The 25,635-nt window shown below is 39.6% G+C and overlaps 1 protein-coding gene across 1 annotated transcript; it reads right to left on the reverse strand.

The window, feature by feature from the left end:
* Positions 1-1,062: 1,062 nt before the first annotated feature.
* Positions 1,063-2,553, reverse strand: LOC150077280 (uncharacterized). Its single transcript, XM_090385842.1, has one exon. It carries the CDS (start codon positions 2,551-2,553, stop codon positions 1,063-1,065), a length of 1,491 nt encoding a protein of 496 aa, XP_090241968.1.
* Between the last annotated feature and the right edge of the window lie 23,082 nt (positions 2,554-25,635).

A 25,635-nucleotide genomic window follows, 5' to 3' on the forward strand; every position in this document is an offset into this window, starting at 1 on the left:
TTCTAAAAGCTGGGGTATTTAAATGTAAGAAAAGAATCACACGCAAGCACGCTCTCATGCACACATACATACACATTAATTAAAATATCAACACATGGCGTTGGCACCACGACTTTCCCGCCACTTACACCTCTTGAGGTATCTAATCAGTGTGGGCAATTACGCGTGATGTCATGGCAACAAGCGAGGTGAGCACGAGACAGGAGGTAGATAGAGAAATAACATCTCTATGGTGAGGTAATTAAAAAAACATCGAAAGAAAAATCTCATATGTACCCATGGATCTGGTTGAACGTCCCCAACATGAGCTACCTGCCTCAAGAACCATTCTAGAAGAGCAATATGGAGTTCTAGTTTACGTATATTGTTTGTTAATACCCATTATTCCCTGAATAGAAACAGGGATTTCGTAGTTTTGATTTCATATAGGAACACAGCAAGTATTTACACTTGCTTAATTAGCATATTATTTTGATTGCGTTTCTTTTTCCTCTTTGAAAGAGTAATAACAGATGAGTTTCGTCATGGTTAGTTGCGTCATTTGCGGAATAGAATACTTCAGATTGCTATAATAAGATTAATTTTAACTAGAATATCCCGGTTATTCTTAGAGTGGCGCTTGTGGATTATTACCGTGTGGTTGAGCGCATATTTAAAAATTATTTGCTCTTCTTTTCCTGGTATGGAATGATTGTCTGAGGGCCAGGGTTATCATTTCATCTTAATCCTCCAGCTTCGATATTTTAATCTGGACTGGTATCCAAACTGATTCTACTCAAACCATTCCTGACTCTGTAAGTAGGAAGCTCTGTTATATCATTGGGAGAAACTGACCAGTGAAATAGCTGCTTTAGAAATTGTGCGTTGGGTTTCCTGCACGAGCCATATACCCAACCCTGCGTGAGTCTCCTGGCCCTCGGACAGCCCTTGGGGCAGATCACTCTGTGGAAGGGGAGATGTCCACCCAGCTCGCGCTGACCTGAGGTAGTAGTAACTTGGTCAGTATAATTATTAAAAAACAACAAAATCCCTGAATTGAGGAACAATCGTTTCCACGACTTCCTAGGAAGTCGTCAGTCGTAACGCTCCGCTACTGTTTTCGTCAATGTCTAAACGCTCTCCGTTGCCATGACCACGGCTGTCGCTGGATGCTTCATGATTATGCAGACTTTCTACCACTTCCCAAGTCTGTATCATACGTGCCGTGTGATGTAGGCTTGTAGGTCTTAGCTCACCATCGTCACTCTCCACGTCCATCCCTTCGTAATCTTCCTCAAACTCATCTTCTTCAACCTCTTCCTCTATCGGCTCTGCTTCCGAATCGCTCCTGGAATTGGACAAATCCAGCACTCCATCTATAGGAGAAGGGATATACCTGGATGAAGTAGTTGATCGGGAAACAATCACGGACACTGGATTCGCGGGAACTGACGACACGGACATGTCTAATGCTTGCGTTTGCATTGTCTCTTGTTCTCGGAGGAATAGTTCCTGTTGCTGTGGCGTGAGGATACGGATAGTGCGTAGAGGTTTTCTCCGGGACTTCTCCACTGTCGCTGCATTCCCAGTATGGGCTGCTGGAGGCTGTTGTGAAGGCTGTGGAGCAATTATATTGTTCGTTATAACGGAGGCTATTGCTGCCCCATCTGCTATGGGCGGAAGGCAGTCAGGCTGCGACACAGGGCTGATAGGCAGTGGGGTTGGAATTTGGTCGTAAGCTCTTGGGCGACGGCCCCGCCTTGGCCTTCCAATATTTGCTTCATCGTTGGGGCATTTGTGGTGCACAAGATGGTGTCGGCGACGGAATCTGCCACTGCACTTTTGACACTGGAAAGGTTTCACACCCTCATGGATGAGCACGTGAGCTTTGAGCTGGTTACTGTCGGAGAACCGAGAAGTGCAATTAGTGCAAGCGTATGGCCTCTCGCCTGTATGGACCCGTAAATGCCGCCGTAGGTTGGCTACCTGAACAAACTGACGTTCACAATGTGTGCAGTGGTATGGTTTTTCCCCGGTGTGAAGCCTCATGTGAGTTTTAAGGTGGTGGTCTCGGGTAAACCTTTTATGACATTCTTTGCATTCAAAAGGCTTTTCTCCCGTATGGGTGCGCTCGTGGTTCTGGAGAACGTGTTTATAGCCAAAACATCTATTGCAGACATTGCATACAAAAACCTTGTCCCGGGGTGGACCATCTGTTCTTCTAGCGTGAGTTCTGTTAGGGGGTACCAAACCACTGCTGCTGCTGCTGCTGCCTAATCCCTGATCCACTGAGTTGGAATTTTTGTTACCGATTCCTATTCCTAAAAGAGCACTAGCTAAAGTTCCCCCTAGGGGAAGACCCGTGTGTTCACCCGTGGTTGAGACAGCATTAGCTGCTGCAGCGGCTACAACCATTTCCATGGCTGCCAAAGTAGCCCCCATCACCTCTTCTCGGGATGTTTCATGGGTATGCTTCCTCGGTTGCCCATTGTTTCCATTGGTCATAGTACTGTCGGCATCCCTTGATGATGTAGCTTCATTATTTGTTCCATCCCCTTCTGATTCCTCCTTCATGATCGCTACCCTGCTTGCCTGTCAACTCCTCGCCTGTACAAAAATAAATGAATAAATACGTCAGTAAGAATATAAACTGTCTAACTAAACAGTATGATAAAGAACAGAAATTTAGCATTACTAATAAAAATAAATATTTTGTATGTAGGTCCATCATCTTTGCTGTTTTTTTAGAAAGCATGTTATTCTATAAACACTGTGGTGAATCCGTTTTGAAAGCAGATTTACCACAGTTATCAGGCTTATTAAATTTTTTTTTTTTTTTTTTTTTTTTTGAGATTTTTAACAGATACCTTTTGCACTCTTTGAATAAGGTTGTAATGTCAGATTGCGACGGTCCCAGGTTTATTCAATAAATTGAAAATAATTCAAAAGAATTTTATTAAACGTCTATGTTTCAGGTACCGTGTTTTAAATGCTTCCCTAAATTAAATGGATATCTTCTGCTGTTCCCTTATGGATTTATGAACACTGGTGATTGCTTTTTTTTTTAAAATAAACTCTCAAAATAGGTACAAAATGTCGTCCAAAAAGATTATAATCTAAGAGCCTACATTCTTTTCCTATTAAATAACTAATATTTAAAAAAATAGCTAACAATCCAATAGATATTTCCCAATCACTAGAACTTATCAACTCCGACTGACCGGGAATACGTTTTAATAGAGAAAAAAAAAAAAAAATCGAAGCAAAATTTTCAGCTATGCTTCGCTAGTCCCTGGGAAATTTTTTAAGACAGATTATGATTCCATACCCCCTCCTCGGTCATCTCAAGAGAAATACACGTATATATAAATGAAAGTGTTTTGGGAATTACTCTAGAACAAAAAGTCCGATACACTAAAATTTCATTGCATGTTTTGTTGGTACCTGTGGACGTTTTAGGGCCAATTCCGATTTCGTAGCTCCCCCCTCCCACACACACTTACAGAAACGTTGTGATAAATTTGTAACAGCAGCTCTGATCTTTTTCACCTTTTTAAAATTTCAGTACCTATTTAGAATCTTTGGGACCAATTACAAAATATCATGTCAGTAAGTTAAACCAATTCCTCTGTATGCCTGTTCCCTATCTTTTAAATAAAAATAAATAAATAAGAACTGAGTACAAGATAAAAGTTCAACTCCTGCAGCAAGTTATTTGATAACTGAATGTGTCTGGAATGTAATGTAACGCCTGTACGCATAATTTTCTTTAAGGCCCCCTTCATATATGCATAAAGTGTCTACTGTTTTCACTGTGTCCATCCGAAAATAGCAAAGCAGCTATTTTCGGATGGACTAGTGATAGATTTCGATGCAATTTTATATCAGGGTCTTTTAAACAGATTTGTCCAACTCTTCCAATTTTCATTAAAATCAGACCAACACATAATTCGTATGTTCAAGATATTTGGACATTGCTTTACAAGAATAAGTGAGATTATCAGAATATGCTCTTTTAGTCCTTCGGAATGTTCACGTAATATTGTCATGTGTTCTGGGTACAATACAGAAGTTTTTAACCCATTTTAATTCTGTTATTTGGTAATCAAACGCGCCTGAAATGTAAAGCAATGCGACATTTCTAACGTATGCTGATTTCAAATAAAGGAGAAAAATTTCCAGTTTCCACAGTTTTTGTGAAATTTCTTTCTTATTTTCATAATGATACAGAATTACAAGGCTACATATTACTTCAGAAAAAGAAAATCATGTAAATGTTGGGAAGATAACAGATTTCTTCCTTTTCTTATTATTTTCATAGGAAGAAGATAATAATAAAGGGAAAGTTTTGCTCAAATTTGAATGACCAAACTAACGAATATATATTAATTATCATAAAAATTTGTTTTTCAGGTATCTTCAGCTTTATTTACTTATGAAAGGATATACAGTGTGTGCGTGTGTGTGTGTGCGCGCAGAATACTTTTGCTAATCTAAACCAGCAGACGTTTATCATTTGAATGAATATAAGAATGTTTTTTTACACGAGTAACATTTCAATTATCGAAAATTCTCGATAAATAATCATCCGATTATTTAATATAAGTTAAAGACAAATAAAAAATTTAATTACCATAAATTAAAAAGCATCTGTGTAAGCTAAGGTTTCTATCGGGTGAAATGTATAACCAACAAAGAATTACTATTCCCACACTTAAATAACCCAAAATTGTTTTCACAATTCCCGGATGTTGGGGGAGGGGGGGAGAACGCGGATCGGCAGCTTGTCGTCCACTGCTGAAAGACTTTTGAGAAGTGGTGGGCAAGGATACCCGTGAAGGATACCGCTTCTGCAAAACTTTGCCGTTTTGCAGAGAAAGTGCATTTAAACAGTCCTCGATTTCCAGAATTCCATATAAAAATAAACTCTTTCCAGGCATATACACTAAATACTGAAACATTATAGGTAACTGCAAAAAATCACATGATACATTAAATGACTAAACTAACGATGTACCATAGTATAAATTGAACTGGTGAGTGTTCATTGTATACGTTGCATATCGTTCAGCTTCGAGAGAAATCGCATAGAGCATAGTTCAGCAAGTCCAAACGTGCATAACTAGTTCTGTACCACATTATATGACTTGGTATCATATAATGTGGCACCCAAGACGAATTTGGGAAGCAATGAAATTTCCTCAGACAGCTGTATGGGAGATATTTACGGAAAATAAAGACTAAATGAAATGCGAAAGTTGAATCGTGAAGTGGCCGACCATCTATTTTGACAGAAAGAGACTTCATAAACGGCAAACGTGCAGCTAAACAAAACTGCCACTTTTTTTCCCCCGTTATATATGGGGTCAGCGTTTTTATTGTTTTGGCATGCAATTTTTACGGCCGGATGCCCTTCCTGACGCTAACCCTCACCCTTTATGCGGGCTGGGTATATGCGGTGGTCATTCCGCATCCTAAACAAAACTGCCACTACAGCTGTGAAAAAAACCATGCACGAAGACCAGAGCGCATTGGAGACACTTTCAGAAACATTACCGTATGCACTGGGATGTTTTTTTTTTCTTCTTCTCATGAGTGAGCTCAGGTGCACAAACTTATGATCACAAAAGTCAAGGCTGAGCGACGGTTACAATGAACATGGCACGTGTTCATAGAAACTTGATAACGGAAGACTATAAACGTGTTTCCTGGACTGAAGGATCAGAGTATATGTTACGATGGAAGAATCCGAGTCGGCCAACAAGGAGAAAGCTTCCATACAGACTGTCGTTCCATGAAAAGCATTGTCCCAACCATCAAATTTTCGACATTGTGGCAAAAATTTGATGGTTGGGACAATGCTTTTTACACGTGGACTGTTGATTTTTCAGAAAAGGTCAAGGGTGGGAAATATTTTTGCACCCGTAGGCTACACTGTTGAGAAACGGAGTAGAAGTGGGCCATATAGGTTTTAAAATTAACAGAAAGCAGCAAAAATTGATCAAAATCATTATTGCATTGTTCTTCTTTTTTTTTTTTTTTTTTTGTTAAACATTTAGAATACTAAAAAGTCTTAAAGAGCTGAAAACTAATAATTGCTACAAATATCAAAATAATAACTAAATAATGTACCATGGACGTAGTTGTAAGATACGTAGTCTTTCAAATACAGAATGTTTGTATTTTGAAATACGGAACTTTTTAAGTACAGTAAAATCCCATTATAACAATCTTCTCAGAGTTACACGAATCACTTGTAACGAAATTTCGTTCCAATGAATATCGTTGAAAGGCATCTCAAAAGAATCACTGATTGTATAAATAAATTCGACTGCATTTTTCTAATATATATTTTGTGATTTATGTTTTATTTTACTTAAATATCGACTATAAGATCAATAGTAAAAATATAATAAAAATAAAATGACGAAGAAGTATTACAAAAGCAAAAATATTTCCAGTCGTAGTGAAAGTGTGTCTGATTAAAAACAACAGCCGAGCCTGCCAAATCCGGAAACTTCTGGAACTGACCCTTATTGGATCTTGGAATTTTCCGGATTTCGGGTGGTCATGTCGTCTACTGAGCAACCTGACTTCACTGCAGTACAACGCATTTTCATATTCTGCCTCAATTTCTAATTAAAAAATAAATGGAATCTACAACAGATTAGAGAAATTTTTCTAATTAAAATTAAAATGGGAACAACAATATCCATTACAGCTTCTCGATTCATAATTTTGCGTGCAGGGTACTTGCATGGGGGGGGGGGGTGAATTAGAGCATTCCATTTCAGTATTGAAACTCGCAACACTCACTCAAATTTCTTCCATCCACGTTTTTCGCATAATCAGTCATCACACAACAAAGTTCTTTCCAATTTAAGTAGACTGTTTTCGGAGTTTCACTAAGTTTAAGGGGAAAAAAACATCCAAAGGTGTTGTACTTTTAAAGCGGTGGAGTGTAGCTAATTCTGAATTGATTTCCCGCACAAATATGAATAACTGAACGGTGTCACAAGTATCACTATTTTCATCAAGAGCTAGCATGAATTTAATGAAAGACTGACTTTTTCTATACACTAGTATAAGAAAACGTGACATTATCAATGTCTTCAATGGTCCGAGCATGGTGGGTGGAAAGGAATGTCCATTACAGTAGGAGGGAAGGGAGGCGGGAGGATGGTGCCACTAGTTCAAGTCCACTATAGCATAATAGAGACTGCTTTCCCCCCCCCCCCCCAAGAGCCATTTATAAATTTTGTATGGTGGTGTACGATAAAATGGCGAGGCATCGAGACACTTCACAGAGGTAGAAGGGGTCATTTATAACGGTTGTATAAAATTTACCATATTTTAATAAGCTATCTTATTCACTCCAAACAAACACAAACAAAAGCATGCGAGGCGAGAAATTGGTCTTGTTCATTCGAAAGACGAATGAATGTGCCAAATTGTTAAGTCTCAGTTCTGAAGTTCAGCGTATGACAACAGTTTTCGTTATTTATTTATTTATTTTTTTTTGAAGTTAGTTATGACATGTAACGTTTAATATAAAAAAAAAACCCTACCAAGTATTTTAAGATTTTTTATTAAGCACTGAAACATTGAAATGATTCATATTAACAACTATACCAATTTTTCGTTAAAACATCCTCTCCGACATTTTATCACTACATTACAAAAACGTGACATTCCGTGGCAATTCAAGACTCTGTTGTTAATTTTATAATAGTGTCTTGACTAACATTATTCCAAACGAGCTGCAAGATTTCCCCATAAATTTTGTGAAGGCTTCACGGACTTTACAGTCATATGAGAAATCACTAGCAAACAGAGAAAGAGGGGGGGGGGGATAAGGAATTCTTCACATATATAAATGCCAAGAAGAGCAGGACAAACCAGATCGGACCTTTACGTAAGAGAAAGGGGATAGTATTAAATACACCAGCTGCCGTTGCAGGTGAACTCAACAGTTATTTTGCATCGATATTTACAAATGAAAAACCTTTTGTGGCAATGGGAAATTGTGGGAGCGAAGTTGAAAAATATGTAATTAATGATATTGAAATTTCGCGAGATTATTTAATGAAAAAACCTTTCGAGCCTACAGGCCAGTAAGTCTCCTGGAGTTGATGGAATATACCCTATAATCTTAAGGGAGGCGGCAAGTAAGTGCATTGAACCATTGAGGTTATGCGAGCATCACTAGACTCTGGGCAGATTCCCTTGGATTGGAAAAGTGCCAATGTATCTCCCATACATAAGGGTGGCTCTAAGAGTGAAGTGGGAAATTATCGACCTCTCAGTCTGACTTCAGTAGTAGGGAAAATCATTGAGGCAATGATCAAGGTGGAATTCAGGATCATTTGGATCGAATTGAAATTCTCAAGGATACTCAGCACGGTTTGTAAAAGGAAAATCATGTTTAACAAATCTGGTTCGCTATTTTGAAAGGGTCACTCACGAGCTGGATTTAGGGAATAATTTCGACATTGTTTATTTAGATTTCAGCAAAGCTTTTGACTCAGTTCCACATGAGCGGTTGATTTATAAGCTGGAACAGGTTGGAATCACTGGAAAAATCCAGGGCAGGCGCATTATAGCCTTAGTTGCTAATGCGCCAATAAAACCGAACCCAACCCATCAGGGCAGGAGGTTGTGATAAATGGCTATTCCTCAGATTGGGTTGATGTAAGAAGTGGGGTTCCCCAAGGATCAGTATTAGGACCACTGTTTTTTTTTTTTTTAATTTTCATAAACGACATCGATGAAGGGATAGAGGGCGTGATGTCTAAATTTGCAAATGATGTTAAAATTGGTAGAGTAGTTAATGATCACTGTCAAGCTGAGCTTCTTCAGAGAGACCTAGATAGACTTCAGGAATGGTCAGAAAAATGGCAGCTATGCTTTAATCCAACAAAGTGTAAGGTATCACACCTGGGAAACAGTAATCCCAAAATAACTTATCCACTTGGTGGAGTTCAACTAAACCCAGTACTGGAGGAAAGGAACTCAGGTGTTACGATACGGTCAGACATGAAATTCTCTGAGCATTGTAAACAGGTTGCAAGGAAGTCCCATGGTGTCCTATCGATGATCTATCGAACTTTTGCAAGTAGAGATAGGGACGTGATAATCCCATTATATAAGGCTTTTGTTAGACCACACTTGGAACACTGTGTTCAAGTACGGAGACCTCACCTAAAGAAAGACATCGAGCTTCTTTAAAGGGTGCAAAGACGGGTAACTCGCCTGGTGAGATCGGCAAAAGGGTGTCCTTATGAAGAAAGACTTCGAATATGTGGGTTGCAGAGTTTGGAAACTAGACACCTTAGAGGAGATTTCGTTGAGGTGTTTAAGGCTCTGAGAGGCATCAGTAAAATGAATGCGGACGAAATTTTCAAGATTATAAATGATGCTAGAACTAGGGAACATAAATTCAAGTTACGGGGGAAAATGTTTAGATTGGACTGCAGGAAGTTTTATTTTAGCCAGCGAGTTATAAATTACTGGAATAAGTTGCCTACATGGGTGGTAGAGGCTGACAGTTTGGGGAAATTCAAAGGTCATCTGGATAGTACCTTCGGGTCAAGGAAGCGCATAGTATGATAGGTTTAATTTCGTTTTCTTTTATTAATTATTATTATTTTTTTTATCATTGTTTTATTCGGCTTTTTTTTTTTTTTCCGGCTGGTGCAGCCTAAGCCATAGGCTTTCTTGCACCATGCGGCCATTACTAATACTAATACCTCTTCAAGAGACGCATCATCGTGGAAACGCCTTATGGTAGAGTGAATCGTGGTGTCTGCAGGGGCTGCCCCCAGAGTTCTGTTCTGGGGCCGCTTTCAGGAGTCTTTTATATCTTTTTTGTAATATTCTAAAAATTTCAATAAAACTGGTAAAAGTTGGGCCTATTTTAATAAAAACTTTGACATAAGAGAAATGAAACGTGATTCCAAAGTTTTAGGAGGGAGTGTTCATATATGACTACAGGCTCAATAAGAAGGAGAAAGCGAGTTAGAGATCTACAGCAGTAGGACATGTATTTTCTTCAAGGGGGCCCCCGGCAGAGACCGGAATATCACATTTTAAAGAAATTAAATAAAATTTTAATAATCCGCAAAAAATTCTACAAGCTTAAATATATATATTTTTTATTTTTCTAATGTTTTTTTATCTTTTATCTTATTAATTTATTATATTTTAGAAATGATTTGTTGCTTTTTAACCCTTACACACACACACACACACACACACACACACACACACACACACACACACACACACACACACACACACACACACACAGGAGGAGGGACGTAATGCACTTTGCACAGGGGCCCGCATTAGCTCTCGACGTCTATGTATGTTAGAATTTACTTTTCTTTTTTTCTGTGCGATGTTTTGTTGCAAAGAGCAAGGATTTACAATGTCAGCACTGTGATAAGTTTCCAGAATCTGAAAAATACATTTACAATGCTTTTTTCCTAAAGAGTTCCGGTAACCTGTCAAACAAGTCAGGGAGTGGAATGCAGAATGTGAACTGAACTCTGGCAGTGAGCTAGATGATTTTGTAATAACTGAGAGCAAAGTGGAGGAGAAATTGTTGAAGATAAACATAAGAAAGGCATCTGGGGTGGATGGGATCTATCCAGTTATATTAAAGGAGGCAGCAAAGGAAGTAAGCAGTCCCTTAGACATAATTATGAGAGCTTCCTTAGACTCAGGGGAGGTACCCATGGACTGGAGATATGCAAATGTGACCTCAATTCACAAAGGAGGATCAAAGGTCAACACAAGTAATTATAGACCTGTTAGTTTAACTTCTGTTCCAGGGAAATTAATGGAGGCATTGGTTAAAGAAGCACTGAAAGATCATCTAGAAAAGACTTCGGTTATAGCTCGGACACAGCATAGTTTTGTTAAGGGGAAGTCTTTTGTCTGACCAATTTGATTGGATATTATGATATGGTCACAAAGGAACAGGATGCAGGGAATAACTTTTGATACTGTTGCACATGGAAGCCTGTTGCACAAATTGGAGCAGTGCGGCACTGGAGGCAAATTGTTGCTATGGATAAATGGATGGTTGAGTACTCGTTACAACAGATCTGCATCCTTCTTAAAATGAAGCCTCCAAACCTGTATACAGTACTCAAGGTGTAGCCTGACCATTGCCTTATACAAGGGGATAATCACCTCCTTATCCCTGTTAAAAAAATTGCTGTATATCATTGACAAGGCACCATGAGCTACTCTTACAGACTGTCTGCACTGCTCAGAAAATTTTATATCTGCCTGCACAATTATCCCCAGGTCCTTCTCATTTTCTACCACTATCAGTGTAGTACCACAGAGTTGATACGTGTAGTACTTTACATTTGTCAATATTAAACTTCATTTGCCACCTCTCAGCCCATCTGCTCAACTTTTCTAGATCCTGTTGTAGCAGCGAACTGTCATTAGTGTCATTAACAACCCTGCCAACCTTCGTATTGTCTGCAAACTTGGACATTAAGTCTGATATACCATCATTAATATCATTTATAAATGCAGAAAACAACAATGGACCCAACACTGAACCCTGAGGGATTCCATTAATAACATTAGTCCACGAAGAGCAGTGTCCATTGATTACCACTCTCTGTCTTCTCCCAGAGAAGGGCAACAAGATTAGTGAATGGAACAAAGGGTTGCTCGTACGAAGGAAGGCTTAAGTTTTGCAGATTACAGTGACTGGAGACTAGGCACCTGCGAGGTGATCTGATTGAGGTGTATAAAGCCTTGAATGGTTTGAGTATGCTCAATGTTGATGGGATTCTTCCACTTGCTCAGAATAATCGCCTGAGAGGGCAGAAATTCAAATTGACGAAAGACAGTTGTAGGATAGATGTGCGGAAGTTTGCCTTTAGCCAGCGGGTAGTTGATTGGTGGAATAGACTGCCACATTTTTTTTTTTTTTTATGAAAGTTGATAGCCTAAATAAATTTAAGGCTTAGCCGGACAGGTATTTGGTACGAACGAAGGGGTGAAACCGGAGCATTTTTTTTTTTTTTTTTTTTGCTGCTGCTGCATAAGCTTGCTTTCTTGCATCGTATGCCTCTACTAATGCTAAATACAACAATTATATATATTTCAGGCACGGTGGTTTTTATCTTAGACTAATTGTTTTATTATTTTTTTCTTTTTCTGCGATTAATGGAAGTGAAAGCCAAATACAGTTATATCCTTATCAACGAATTACTAAGATTTTAACTTTAAAGGACACTTAATAAAAGTCTATAAACACTTAATAATAAAACTCTGTTACCACTAGCTTTACGTTCTCTAACCATAGCGTTCAGTTTGATTACAACTGTATAATATTTATTACTCTTCTCCCATATGCTTTTTTAAAATGTCTGTCTCTCTCTCTCTCTCTCTCTCTCTCTCTCTCTCTCTAATATATCTACAAAGATTATATATATATACACACACACTGAGTGATCACTGAATTATGAACATCTACCTAATACTTCGTAGGTTCTCCTTTTGCCCTCAGTACAACAGCTATCCGACGTGACATTGATTCAACAAGTTGTTGGAAGCGTTCGGCGAGGTATAGCCAACCAAGCTGTGTGTAATGCGGTCAGCAATGCAGGTACGGAGGTGATTGGTGTATCCAGACGCCTGATATGCCTTTCCATAGTGTCCCGTCTGCGCGGGTAGCAGCACAGTGGTATCGTCACCGTCCTCCCCACACCGGGTGGAAAAGGCCTGGGTTTGAATCCCGTCGATGACGCGAAGAACTTTAATGGGTTTTTTCACTCCGTGGCTGAGTTAGTCGGTCTCATGCGTAGATAGCAAGATTTTTCTCCCCAGTAACTGGGGTTTTTTCGTCCAGCAAAACAGGCAAATCGACCACAGAACATACGCAATTTACAGACACAAATACGGGTTAATGTATTTAATTACGGGCAACCCTAAAATAATAATTTTTTTTTTTCCATAGTGTCCCACAAGTGCTCTATGGGATTGATATCGGTGGAGTTTGGAGGCCAATCGATATGCTGGAAGTCAGAACTGTGTTCCTCAAACCATTCCTGCACAACAAGTGCCCGATGGCTCGGCGCATTCTTGTCTTGGAAGACACCATCGCCATTCGGGAGAAAGTGTAACGTAGCGGGGTGTACACAGTCAGCAAGCAGTTGACGATAGTCAACTGCTTGCTGACTGTGTACACCCCGCTACGCCCCGGACTCAGTGTATAGTGGAGACCAGTGATACATTGTTCTACATGCACCAGGAGTCTAAGTTCCTGCCAGTGGAACATGCCCCACACCATACAACCGCCTCCACCGGCCTGCACTTTTGATACCATACATGATGGATGAAGAGCCTCACATTGTTGACGTCAAATCCGTACACGACCATCCACGGTGTGGAGTAAATAACGTGACTCATCCGAACAGCACACCTCCTTCCAGTCTTCTAATGTCCAACTTGCATGCTCTTTGCACCAGGCGAGAGTTTTACGCCGATGAACTTTGGTTAGGAGAGGATGCCGTAGGGGTCGTCTGCTGGTATAGCCCATACGTACGAGCGTGCTACGCATGGTCACGCCAGATATTGTTCCGGGTTGGCCCATGTTCTATTGGGTAATCAACTCTTCAACAGTGCTGCGCCTGTACGAGTCGTCGGACTCGGCACTCACCTCTAACATCAACCTTTCGCTGACCTTTGCAGTTTTGCCGTCGGGTCGTTGTTTGACCATTTTGACGCCAGTCCTGGTACACTTTAAAAACTACGGCGGCTTTCGAACACCCCACCAGTTCGTTTGGGAAATCGAGGCACCAGCTCGTCGAGCCCCACAATCTGTCCTTACAATTTATCAAAATAAATTATCCCCACAATTTATCAAAGCCCGATAAATATTTTCCTTTTACCCAGCACGCTCGGAATTTTACTACCTACTGAACCACTGACACCTTATCTATGCTACGTAGGTCGACTAACTGCGCACTCTCGTACCACACGTGGTCAACGGGTCGCATTCAATTTTCATAGGGGTGGTCATAATTCAGTGATCACTCAGTGTATATAAATAACCTTCACAAGCAACACCACGTTCACGAGTCTTACATAACATTACACGCGAAGATCATACGGTCTGTCTAACAAAGTTAACAATACTACATTAAAAAAAAGAGGGGAAAGCCCAGGACTGAATGCTGCTATAGCAGAAATACCATTGCTGACCTGAGTTTTTCTAACCATTCTCCGACCAGCCAAGAGTGTCAGACATCAGTAGGCAATCATCTAAACCTCCAGAGAGCGTATTCGAGAGTTGTTTCTTTGTTTGTTAGGCATATTGGCATCTGTAGCCATAGTGCGCCAGGCTTGGGAGCTCCTTAGACTCCGAATAAGCCGAATGTTGCATATCGCAATTAGCTTGTTTCCAATTCTTCAGTTTCATTTTCTGCCTACACCAAAGCTCGCAACAATTGTAAAGCAGTCATTAATCAGTCCAAACTAAATTTTGACCAGGCTAAGAGTAGAAAACGCTTCTTGCCCTAATGGTAGCCGAGCATTCTGGTCTCTTGCCAAAGCTATTGGCCGCAACTTTTGCCCATCTCTGCTCCCACCTCTGTCCAAACCAGATGGTTCTGTTGTCACTTCAGCCAAGGATAAAGCTGACCTGCTACCATCCCATTTTTCTTCCAACTCATGTATTAATGATCTTGGTAAAACACCTCCCACTATTCCCAACACGCTCCATTCAATGTCTCCTGTGGCCTTCCGTCAAAAGGATGTCAGAATATTTTGACGCATCTCGATGCTAAGAAAGCTCAGGTCCTGATAGTATTTCTCTACTTGTTCTCAAAACCTGTGCTCCTGAACTTACTCCTGTTCTTTGCCGCCTTTTTTTTTCACTTTCTTATTCCAAACGTGTTTTTCCTTCTTCTTGGAAATTTGCTCATATCCAGTCAATTCCTAAAAAGGGTGATAAGTCCCTCCCATCCAATTATCGTCCCATTGCAATTACTTCTACTCTTTCTAAAGTTATGGAGAAATCAATTAACCGCCAACTCTTAAACTACCTAGAAACCTTCCGTCTGATCAACGATCACCAGTATGGATTCCGTCAGTGTCGATCCACTGGTGATATTCTGGCTTATGTTACCCATTTATGGACAAATTCAATGGAAAAGTTTGGTGAAACACAAGCAGTTGTTCTTGACATCTCAACGGCTTTCGATCGTGTTTGGCATAAAGGTCTTCTAAACAAGCTTCCATCTTATGGTTTGCCAACTGTTTTTTGTAATTGGTTATCCAGTTTTCTCTCTGATCGCTCACTGAGGGTGATGGTAGATGGCTCTGTCTTCTAACTTCTTCACTAATGCTGGTGTCCCCCAAGGTTCAGAAAAACCTTGCCCTGCTCAATCAGCTTCAACTTCTCGAATATCCGCTACCAATTCCTTAAATGCCGATCTCCAGGTAATTCTCCGGTGGGGCAAAGACAACTTGGTTGATTTCAATCCTTCTAAAATTCAGTCTTGTCTTATATCTCGCAAATATCTTCCTTTGCCTTCTCAACCTCCAACCCAAGCACCGTACTAAGTACTATAGGTTCTAATACCTCTCGTGTTTGGGGTTTTCATTAAAAAAAAAAGTTAAAAGCTTGCACTGCCACTATAGACACAGAAAAAATTAAAGCACTTCTACCCACGCAATAAGTGTGCAGTAAAATACAATATTACTTTTAAAGTATTTTTATTTCAGTACAGCACTTTTCATAACATCACGCAACTTCGGTGACTACATGTAGTACTTTCGAGTTTAAAGGACAATCGGATTTACGAGCAGGCCTTATCACAGTTTAATTTGTACACGTTTAATTTGCACTGCTTTAATGTGCAAATTAAACGTGTGATCAATCCTAACACCGAAACATCGGATAGAAAGTGAATTAATGCAGCTACGAGAATACTGCTGAATAAAAGCAAAGGTGACTCCTGACTGTCATAAAGTAAGGGGTCCATGTAGGTGAATTACTCGTATTTCAAGAGACTAATTTTACTAAATTTACCTATTACGTAAAGAAATTTACATAATTTGTTTAGGGCAAAAGCCTGAGGTTACAAAGAAGTTAACTAACGTATAGGTTTGTGCTATAGCAACATGTTTATACTTAGCCAACCACCCACTGATGAGGAGCCAATAAGCTCCGAAACGGTGCCGTACGGGGGGGTGGAGCCTGATGGCCACGCAATTTCCGAGAATAGGTAGTTGCCTATTCGAGGTGTTTTTGAGTGGTGTGAGTTGGAGTAACTGTCCCTTTCTTCCTTCGACGGCATTTCTTCTTCTCCTACTATCATCTTCCTACATCTTTTTTACTTTCCTAAGTTTAATAGGGATAGTATGAGGATAACAGAGATCTCTTTATCTTTATTTCAAACGGTGCAGTCTGGGTGGTGGTATCCGCCCAGAATAAGTAACAGTAGTCTTCTCTATTAGAGAAGCGTTACTTATTCGAGATTGTGCAATACTATGGAAACTCGTTGTGAAGGCATTCACAATATGAGATACTGTACTCTATACTTAAATAATGCCAATTTTGTAACTACTTTGTAGTTGGCTTTGTATAAACATTATACTATAGCACAAACCTATACGTTAGTAAATAAAGTTTTTATTAAGTTACTACCAACTATATATATTTCTTCTGTTACTGCAAACAAATTTTAGGCATTAAATATTAATACTTGTAGCAGGTTTTATAACATACTTACTTTGATCCATTTCACCCCGCCTCTGGGGGAAATTGGTATTATACAGGGTGGTAATAAAGTCCTGCACCGGTTTTAAATGTTAATAACTAAAGTTATACGAATGATAGAACCATTTAGTAAAAATTATATGAAAGTTCAAGTCTTAAAGTTTTTTATATAATAATTTCATTCATGTAAATCTGATTTTTCTTTTGTTGAATTTATATTTTATCAATTTCTCTTTTATTTGAAAATATTAAATTATTCCAAATGGCGACAATTGAAGAAAAGGTTAATTGCATGCTTCGGCTTGCAGAGTTTAAATCAACAACAAACTGATTTTAATAATAATAATAATAATAACAGCTGTGAGAAGAAAGTTCATTACTCATTATAAAAAAGATCTTGGCGGGGCTCTCCTGCAGGTCTTGGCCGGGTCTCCCCCCTTGACTTAGAGATCACGCGCAGGGGAATGAACTACCACATAGAGAAAGGAATACCTTGTACATACCATGGCTATACTGTGGACATCAATGCACCACAAAAAAATGAAAAGACAAGACTGCAAAAACACCTGATGTAAGTTTGGCAGGAGCGCTGGGCCAACTCAAATAAGGGAATATCACCAGGAAATTCCTTCCGAACATCGACAGGATGTACCCCAGTCCCCCAACTTGGCTTATACACCACCTATTTACTGACTGGTCACGGGGCCTTTAAAGCCAAGCTGGCAGCGCTGGGGATTGAGGTGGATCCGAGCTGTGCCTGTGGGGAGCTTGAGTGCTGGGAGCACATTATGTACGATTGCACCCATTATGAGGACCTCAGGTGCAGACTGATCACTGCAATACACTACCTCCCCAAGAACTTGGAATCACATCTATTGGACTCACTGGAGGAATACAGGGAGCTAAAGGAATATGCCCAAAAACTATTTGGTAGGGGTAAAACGCTGATAGCCACCTACAGAAGAAGATAAAAATAAAAAATAATAAAATAAAATAAATAAATAAATAAAAAGAGACACAGAACACGCGTGGAGAGAACTCAAGGAGAACCTCCCTCAGGAACCTGCTCACTACTAATCATCTAAAACCAGCGATCGCGAGAATAACCCCATGGAGATGCGGATCTTCCCATGATGAAGAGAACCACAGCCATTAATAACAGACTAACAACGGACCTGACCATTGTTCATAGCTGAGGACAAATCTGGATACTAAAGGCTACCGATGACAGAGAAGACCGACGAAGATAGAGAAACTCCAAGTTGCTGCCTTGACGGAGCCATATTGGCTCAAGGCTCTGCATGTGCAGTGCAATTCTTTTACTCCCACACCCGGCAGGGGAGGGAGGTGACGGCTTGCTGTCTCCTCTCTTCCCTGCCACACCATTCCTTCCCTCTGGTGGGGCATGGGCATGCCTCACTGAATAATTGGGGGTCACCTACCCTATCGACCCTCTTCTTCCTATTTCGCCCCCCAGCCTTCACTCTCCCCTCCCAGCACTTTCTCTTGCACAGTGTATAGCCCTACACGTCCAAATTTAAAATACACCAAAAAAAAAATTTCGCCCAACCTTTTAGGCATTTCAGAAACAGGCCTTCAGCGTCAAACCCCAAATTAGCGCTTTAATGTAAGTGAACTAAAATCAACCGCGGTCGTTCCAATTTTATTTTAGGTCCTAGCCACTAAAATCCCAGGAAAGTAAGTGGCAGGACCTGCCAGAGTAAGTACAATTCACTCAATTGTAACACCCGGCTAGCCTCCATGTGGCGAGGTATGGGCAACGTCGGGTCCCATTAGGGGCCTGGCGGCCAATAAGCCGGATAAACAATGAGCACAACATATAACACTACTCATGACCCACACACTTCTAAATCTCTGGCTTTGACAGGGAACTGTCACCGATACACAGAACATTCGCGGAGATGGGAGAAATCCCAGGAGCCGCTAGACCCCGAATATACCTCATACCTCATATAAAAAAGATGCACCGCATAAAAAGTGAATAAGTAGGTGGATGAAAAAATTTAAAGAAACTGGATCAGTTAATGACAAACCATGATCTGGGAGACCCAGAATTAGTCAACAATGATGGTGGCCATGTTGAAGTGTGATAATTAAAAACTACATTAAGAATAAAACTTTAAGACTTGAACTTTCATATAATTTTTACTAAATAGTTCCATTATCTGTATATCTTTAGTTATTAAAATTTAAAACCGGTGTAAGATTTTATGACCACCCTCTATTTACTAAGTAAGATGAACTGGATCAAAGAAATATATTTTTAGCCATACTCTACACTTTCCACTATGAATTACAGTTTCCTGTTGTCCGAATACAATACTCATGAAAACTTAATGTTCACAACATACATGGAATTCACTGGGGAATCTGGGATATCAACTGGGAATATATTTATTTTTCTGCAAAAAAAAGCATACCAATTAATGTTACTATAATCTGATTAAATAGGTCTCTGAGATTCTGCTACTGATGAATTATTTCTATCTTTTTATTTTGGTAATTCTGTACCATTATTATTTGTTTCTATAATCACAGTAAATTCTGTAAAACTCGGCACAATTCGAAATTCTTTAAAATCCGGTATATTTTACAATAAATAAATAAATAACAATAAAGCAAACATTTTAAAATCTGGAAATATTAAGAAAGCAATCCAGCACTTGTTGATATCAGGGATCGCATATGTCTTTAAGAGCCGCGGGGAAAAAAAAAAAAAAAAAAAAAAAGTGACTACATTTCTCCTTTATAAGATGCTTGGCATTATTCTGTCCTTTAAATCTTGCTTGCTTGCAACAAAAAACAGTTCAAACTGCATAGACAATAACAATAGGTCTTAATTCTCACAATAGAACAAAGTTGACTTTGCAAGGAGTTACCTTGGTATTGCACTACTTTCAAATATAAGGCAAAAGGTTAACAGACCGTTTATTTAAAAGATGACACTAGAAAACCCTGTCTGGCCTGGATGATGTAATTATCTCTAAGCAGCAGCTCACTGATGTGATAAATGGCCTGCCCAACAAAGGTAAGGGCCCTGACGGCACACCGTTTATAGTTAAGGTGTGCTCTGTGTACATTGTGGATTTCCTCCTAAACATCTTCCAGAAGATTCTAAAGACAGGCACCATACCTGAACTCTGGAAATCTTATTACGTCAAACCAGTCCCTAACTGGAAACCCCAAGACTCCTAAAGACTACCGTCCAATCTCCATAGGATGCACATTATTAAAGATATTTGAAAAACTTAAACACTCAGTGATTATTCAACACTGAGCTCACCGACCATCCTACCTCCACACAGTCCTACACCACAGATCCAAGACTTCTAATCTCCTCGATACTCTCTTCAGAGCACAAAAAGCCCTGAATGACAGCTCAACTGGACATAATCTTTTTCGACATCAAATCTGCTTTTTATGCTGTCTCCATTGCTTATAGGCATCTTAAAAGAATATTTCAAAGCATCTAACCAAATTGTCAGCATTCTGGAGTCCTTACTCCAGCGGAGACACTTAATTATAGCCAATGGAACTCACCGGAAACCATCTATGCAACGAGGGATGTGCCTCAATGCGGGGTGATGTCGACAACCATCTTTGCAATCCTACTTGAACCATTCCTCGCAAAACATCAAAATTTTAGCTCCTTCACTGAAAATCTAAAATTCTTTATCATATCAAAAGACCCCAAACAGATGCAAGAAATTAATAATGAAACCTCCAAGCAAGAAAATTCAACAGTTAATTGACTTCCTACAGCGAGCTGGACTCCAACTAAACAATGCTAAATCAGCACACATGACAATCACGAAGAGGACGGTCAAGAATGACATTCGAGTTACAGTTAATGGTGAGACAATCATGTTCGATGATGTGACAGCCTGCGAGCTCCTATGCTGCTTTCTGGGCCATCCGCCAGGAGCTCGCAGGCTGTCACATCATCGAACTGAACGGACAATACATTAATAGATCTCTCACACCTATACCACTATATGCCTCCGAAATCTGATCCTCTACATCTACCTCTCACTGTAACAAATTTCTGACAATTGAATATTGGATTCTGCAGTGGCTGAATGGTCTGGGAGGGAATCCGTTCACCATCCTCGAAATCCGTTCTTCTAGTCAACCTAGGCATGATCTCCTGGAAGCTCACTATCCTCAAAAAGAATCTGTCAACGCTCGACAAGCTGCTAACTTTCCAGATTGACGCCCCCATCAATAAAATATATTATCGCACTCACAAAAGCAAGAAATAGAAACCATCCCCCATTTAGGACGAAGCTATCTAACCTGGACTCCTTAAAAGGAATTTTCCCATGTAACATCATCGAACACTTAAACACCTTCTCCATTGAACCAATAAAGTTCAAAGACAATAAATAAATCTGGACTAAATCACCAGGACTACCGTGTGTGAAAATTGAGCTGATTTTTTTTTATCAAAAATTTATATGATGTAAATAATTAAATGCAATAATGTAATGAAAAATAAGTAAATTTGTTATAACAGTTGCTGGAAAAAGATATATAAGTCAACCAATATATATGTATTTATCTCCTTAATTATTAAGATCAATTTTATTTTAAAGTGAATTGTAACTTGCTGTTAAGTAAATATGATTATCTATTTAATACCATTATTGTAAATATCTTGAAAATTTGTAAAAAATTGTATGACGTATATTTCAAAATATCTGTACACCCTCCTAGCCCACTAGCTGTACACGAGGTGAACCTTGGGTAAATAAACTGATAATAATAATAATAATAATAATATAAGAGCCTGTTTCAGGGCCAACTGGTCCTTCACCAGATAACAGGTGGTCAGTACTGCACATGTAGACAAAACAGTTGTCAAGAAGTTGTTCAATGTGAGCTGCCATAGTAGTTCAACGTTGTAATATAACTAAAGCTGTTTTGTCTGTGTTGTCACTGGAGACCACTTGCGATGTGATGAGCAACCGGTTAGTCCTGAAACAGACTGTCGTACCAGACTCATCTTTTAAACAGTCCGTTAAACATCTAGCAAAGCTATATGTTTGAAAATAGGGCAATAGCAGGGCAAATCGTTACAAAAGCAAGCTTGTTCTGCGAGAATTAATAACGTTGAATTATCGATGCAGTTTAAATTTTGCTGGCCGCAAAAGCAGATGAAAGAACAAGATAGCTCTGCAAATGTTATAATTCCTGTGAGACCATGTTGCTTTAACTATATTATCACTTTGAATCTCTCTCTCTCTCTCTCTTTCTTTCTTTCTTGGTGCTACCTCTTATATTTAGTAAACTTCGTAACTTAGCGCAAAGCTCTTGAAAATTGCAGCTATATGGTTGGTCATACAGTGTTTTGTGTGAGCCGGTTACCAGTTTGATGTCATAGAAGAGTTGATGAGGGCAAATGCTCAGTGTGGATACAGTTGGAAAAAATGTACACTTTATCAAATCTAAAGTTAATCTCTTCCATAAACAGCTACTACCTACTTATATGACGCGCACACCAACAACAGATTTAATTCCACAAAACGTTTTGTACAAAGTGGCTTCCCACTTTGTACAAAACGCATGGAAATCAGGCACTAGAGGCAGTGAAAAACAACAGGCAGTGACAAAACAACAGGCAGTGAGTGCCTGTTTTTTTTTTTTTCCTCTGCTAATAGTTATAACAGCAATAAAAACGAAAATTAGCGATCTTTATTTATTAAACGCGAGAAATTATTTGAATTTCTCCTTAATACATTATTAAAAGCAAAATGTCATGTACACTGAAAAGGGAGAATATTTCATATAATAGGCATCCTGGCATGCAAATTCCGAGTATCCAACAGAAATTGATCTATCACCTTAGCCGCACATTATAATTAAATAAATCTTTATTGTGAAGTACAGAATTACATACAACACAATATCCCATCGGACCAGCGCCAAGGGTTCACATATAGGAGCTTGAATATGCAGACTACAAAATATAGCCTACAAATACAAAATAATGAATATATTAAGGATTAAGGAGTATAGAAAAGCGCTAAATATTAATTTGATTTATGTTCACGGATCCTAGGGATAGGAAACGGGAGCATCGTAATCCTCTTCTAGAAGGTCAGGGATCATGAGCGATGAAAGACTTAATATAATTGAAGTTGAATCTGTCTTTCTTGTTCTTTATCAGGCTATCAAAGTCAACATCTACACAGTTCAGGGCGGCGAGCATCTGCATATTGTTCATGGCTATAAAAACAAGGGTTGCAACCATATCATTTCAATCCCGTTTTTTTTTTATTTGCTTAGTGGGAAAGCCACATATCCAGTACCCAGGATGGCAAGTCAGTGTCGTTTAGATAATTCTTTGAGATGGCGGGCGGTTGGACGACTTGAAGCCGGGCAGTCGCAGGTGGCACGTTGGCTTAATGTGTTACGCTGTGTCGTCTCGCAATCGAACGAAATTTTTTTTTTTAGGTCCTCGCCACTGAAATCTCGGGAAACTAGGTGGCAGGACCTGCCAGAGTAAACTAACCACTGGGTACCTGGTCTGCTTCCACGGGCGAAGTGCGGGCAACGTTGGGCCTCAGCAGAGGTCTGGCGGCTAAATGGCCAGAAGAACAACGGTACATGACATTACACACCCCATGATCCACGCCCTTTTAAATCTCTGGCCTTTAACAGTGTACTGTATCAACTGGCAATGTAAACTACGCGGAAATGGGGGGAACCCTGGTGCCGCTTGACCCTAAACACACTTTACACTTTTATGGAAGCAGTTTCAGGAAAGAGAACCCATTACAAGAAGAGCTGGCCAAGGCCGCCGGACGGATAAATCAACCAGAATAGATTGCTATCTGGCTCTAATAGCAAGACGGAAGCCTACGATGTCCTGTCATCAACTGTCTCTTGAGGTTGCTGCAGCCACAGGCGAAAACATTTCCAACCGGACTGTGGCTCAATTAAGAAGGTTCGATTCAAGTGAATTCTACGCAAGGAAGCCAGTCATTTGTATCCCATTAACACCAAAATACTGCAGAACCGTCGAAACTGGTGCCATGAGCATGTGACTTGGAACCCTGACAAATGGGGTACAGTTCTCTCTCTCTTTAGCCTAAACACAAATTATACACGTCATTTCACCTAGAGACAACGAGGAATGCGGTATCATTCCCCTCTAACATCAGAGAAAGGGACACAGCGGAGGCGGTGTTCACGTGTGGGGCAGAATAATGATCAACGGCAATACAATCTGCATATTTTTGATAGGGGTACCGCAACTGCGGTACCCCTATCAAAAATGCGTTTTGCACGAATGTCCCTTATACCTGTCTGAAGTTTCTCGCTGTCTCTTCATTTCATCGTAATTCTATGCTACACCACTACCATACCAAATTTTGTTCAGCTTCATCGCATGCTGCATGAGTTACACCACTTTTCTACGTGACCTGTTAATTTTGTCGATTAGCGTAGTTATTTTTTTCTTATTCTCCATTGTAAAAGTATTTTTGATGTGAAAACGTCTATAGCGCTCCTAACAATGGAATGTAAAGGAAGTTTGGCAATCACGTCACCCATCACATTTCTCACCATGCGACTGATGAGAAATATGATGTGAAATACTGAAATTAAAGCAATAGCATACGGGGCCACAGTAGCTTGTGGCAAAGTTGCCGGCTTGCTGAATAACTGGTCGAGGTTCGATTCCAGCTGCTACCCTTATGACAATTCTTCCAGGTATTTTCCATTCAGCATTGAGTTTGGCGGTCTCAGTAGTGGTGAAGTTTTTTACCGGGATTGATTCCGGTTTTCCCCTCACAACAGACAAACCGTCCTTCGCGACGAGGGGTGCACAAAAATTTGATAGGGCTAAGGACGCGCGTAGATTAAATTCCGCGGAGTTTACTCTTGAGGATTAGTGAGCAGCCGCGTCACCACAATAAGGTGGGTTGCGGACTCAATCCACACTAGTGATTTGACAAAAGTTTTCAATCTTTTCCTTTCTCTATGGATTAAGCTGATCTTATAACCTCTGGATTTGATTTTCCAGTTTTATACAGGCAAAATGACCGAAATATGCTATTATTATTACTACAAAAACAAGTATTAGAATTAGTATGGGCCAAACACGACAGGAAATCCAGCTTTTACTACACCAGTCAAAAAGAAAAGAAAAGAAAAAAAAAAAAAGTATTTCGCTCTTCCTACAGGTACTTATCTATCAGACATCTGAATTTCCCAAAGTCGTCGGTCGCAACTACGAGACACACTTTTTGTTTTCAAAAGATGACGGCAACGGGTGCCCGCAGCAGAGTGGTCAGGCGTGAGGGTGACCGGGGTCCAAGCCCCCATGATTACTAAATACGGTACTGTTTCTTGTATATTTTGTGAACTCTTGTGACCGTGTCGTCATCCTGGAGTATAAGCAGAAAATTTATTTCTTTATTTAACTTATTCCGATGATTAATAAATAAAAATTATAAGCAGCGAGCGATTAGTAGGTTTTATCCTGCTTAATTTGTAATCGGTATTAGATGTTTCGCCGCAAACTTTAAAATTTACCAGATTTGATTATGATGTAATTTCCTTAGGAGTTATTTAATTTTATCTTCTATAAATAAATTTAAATGCTGTGCTGAGAAGCACAGCGCGGTCATTAAACTGCTCAATTTGAATGCATCTCCAAACAAACGTCTTCATGTATGAATTTTATATTGCTTCTCGCGGAGCAATATAATAAAAAAAAAAAAAAAAAAGCAAAAAAACAAGTAATAATTACTGATATCTTGTTCACTTACAAAGGATACACGTAATGGCTCTTAGCTCCCAAAAATTTTAGAAATTTGTATATCTTTCTTCTTCCTCATAATCTCTAGCATTTCACGTAAATCATGCTT

Source organism: Mastigoproctus giganteus, chromosome 12 (genome assembly GCF_048544385.1).
Source record: "Mastigoproctus giganteus isolate SK-2022 chromosome 12, ASM4854438v1, whole genome shotgun sequence".
Classification (NCBI taxonomy): Eukaryota; Metazoa; Arthropoda; class Arachnida; order Uropygi; family Thelyphonidae; genus Mastigoproctus; species Mastigoproctus giganteus.

Coding starts and splice junctions, on each gene's coding strand:
- LOC150077280 (XM_090385842.1), bottom strand. CDS start 2,553: ATGAAGGAGGAATCAGAAGGGGATGGAACAAATAATGAAGCTACATCA.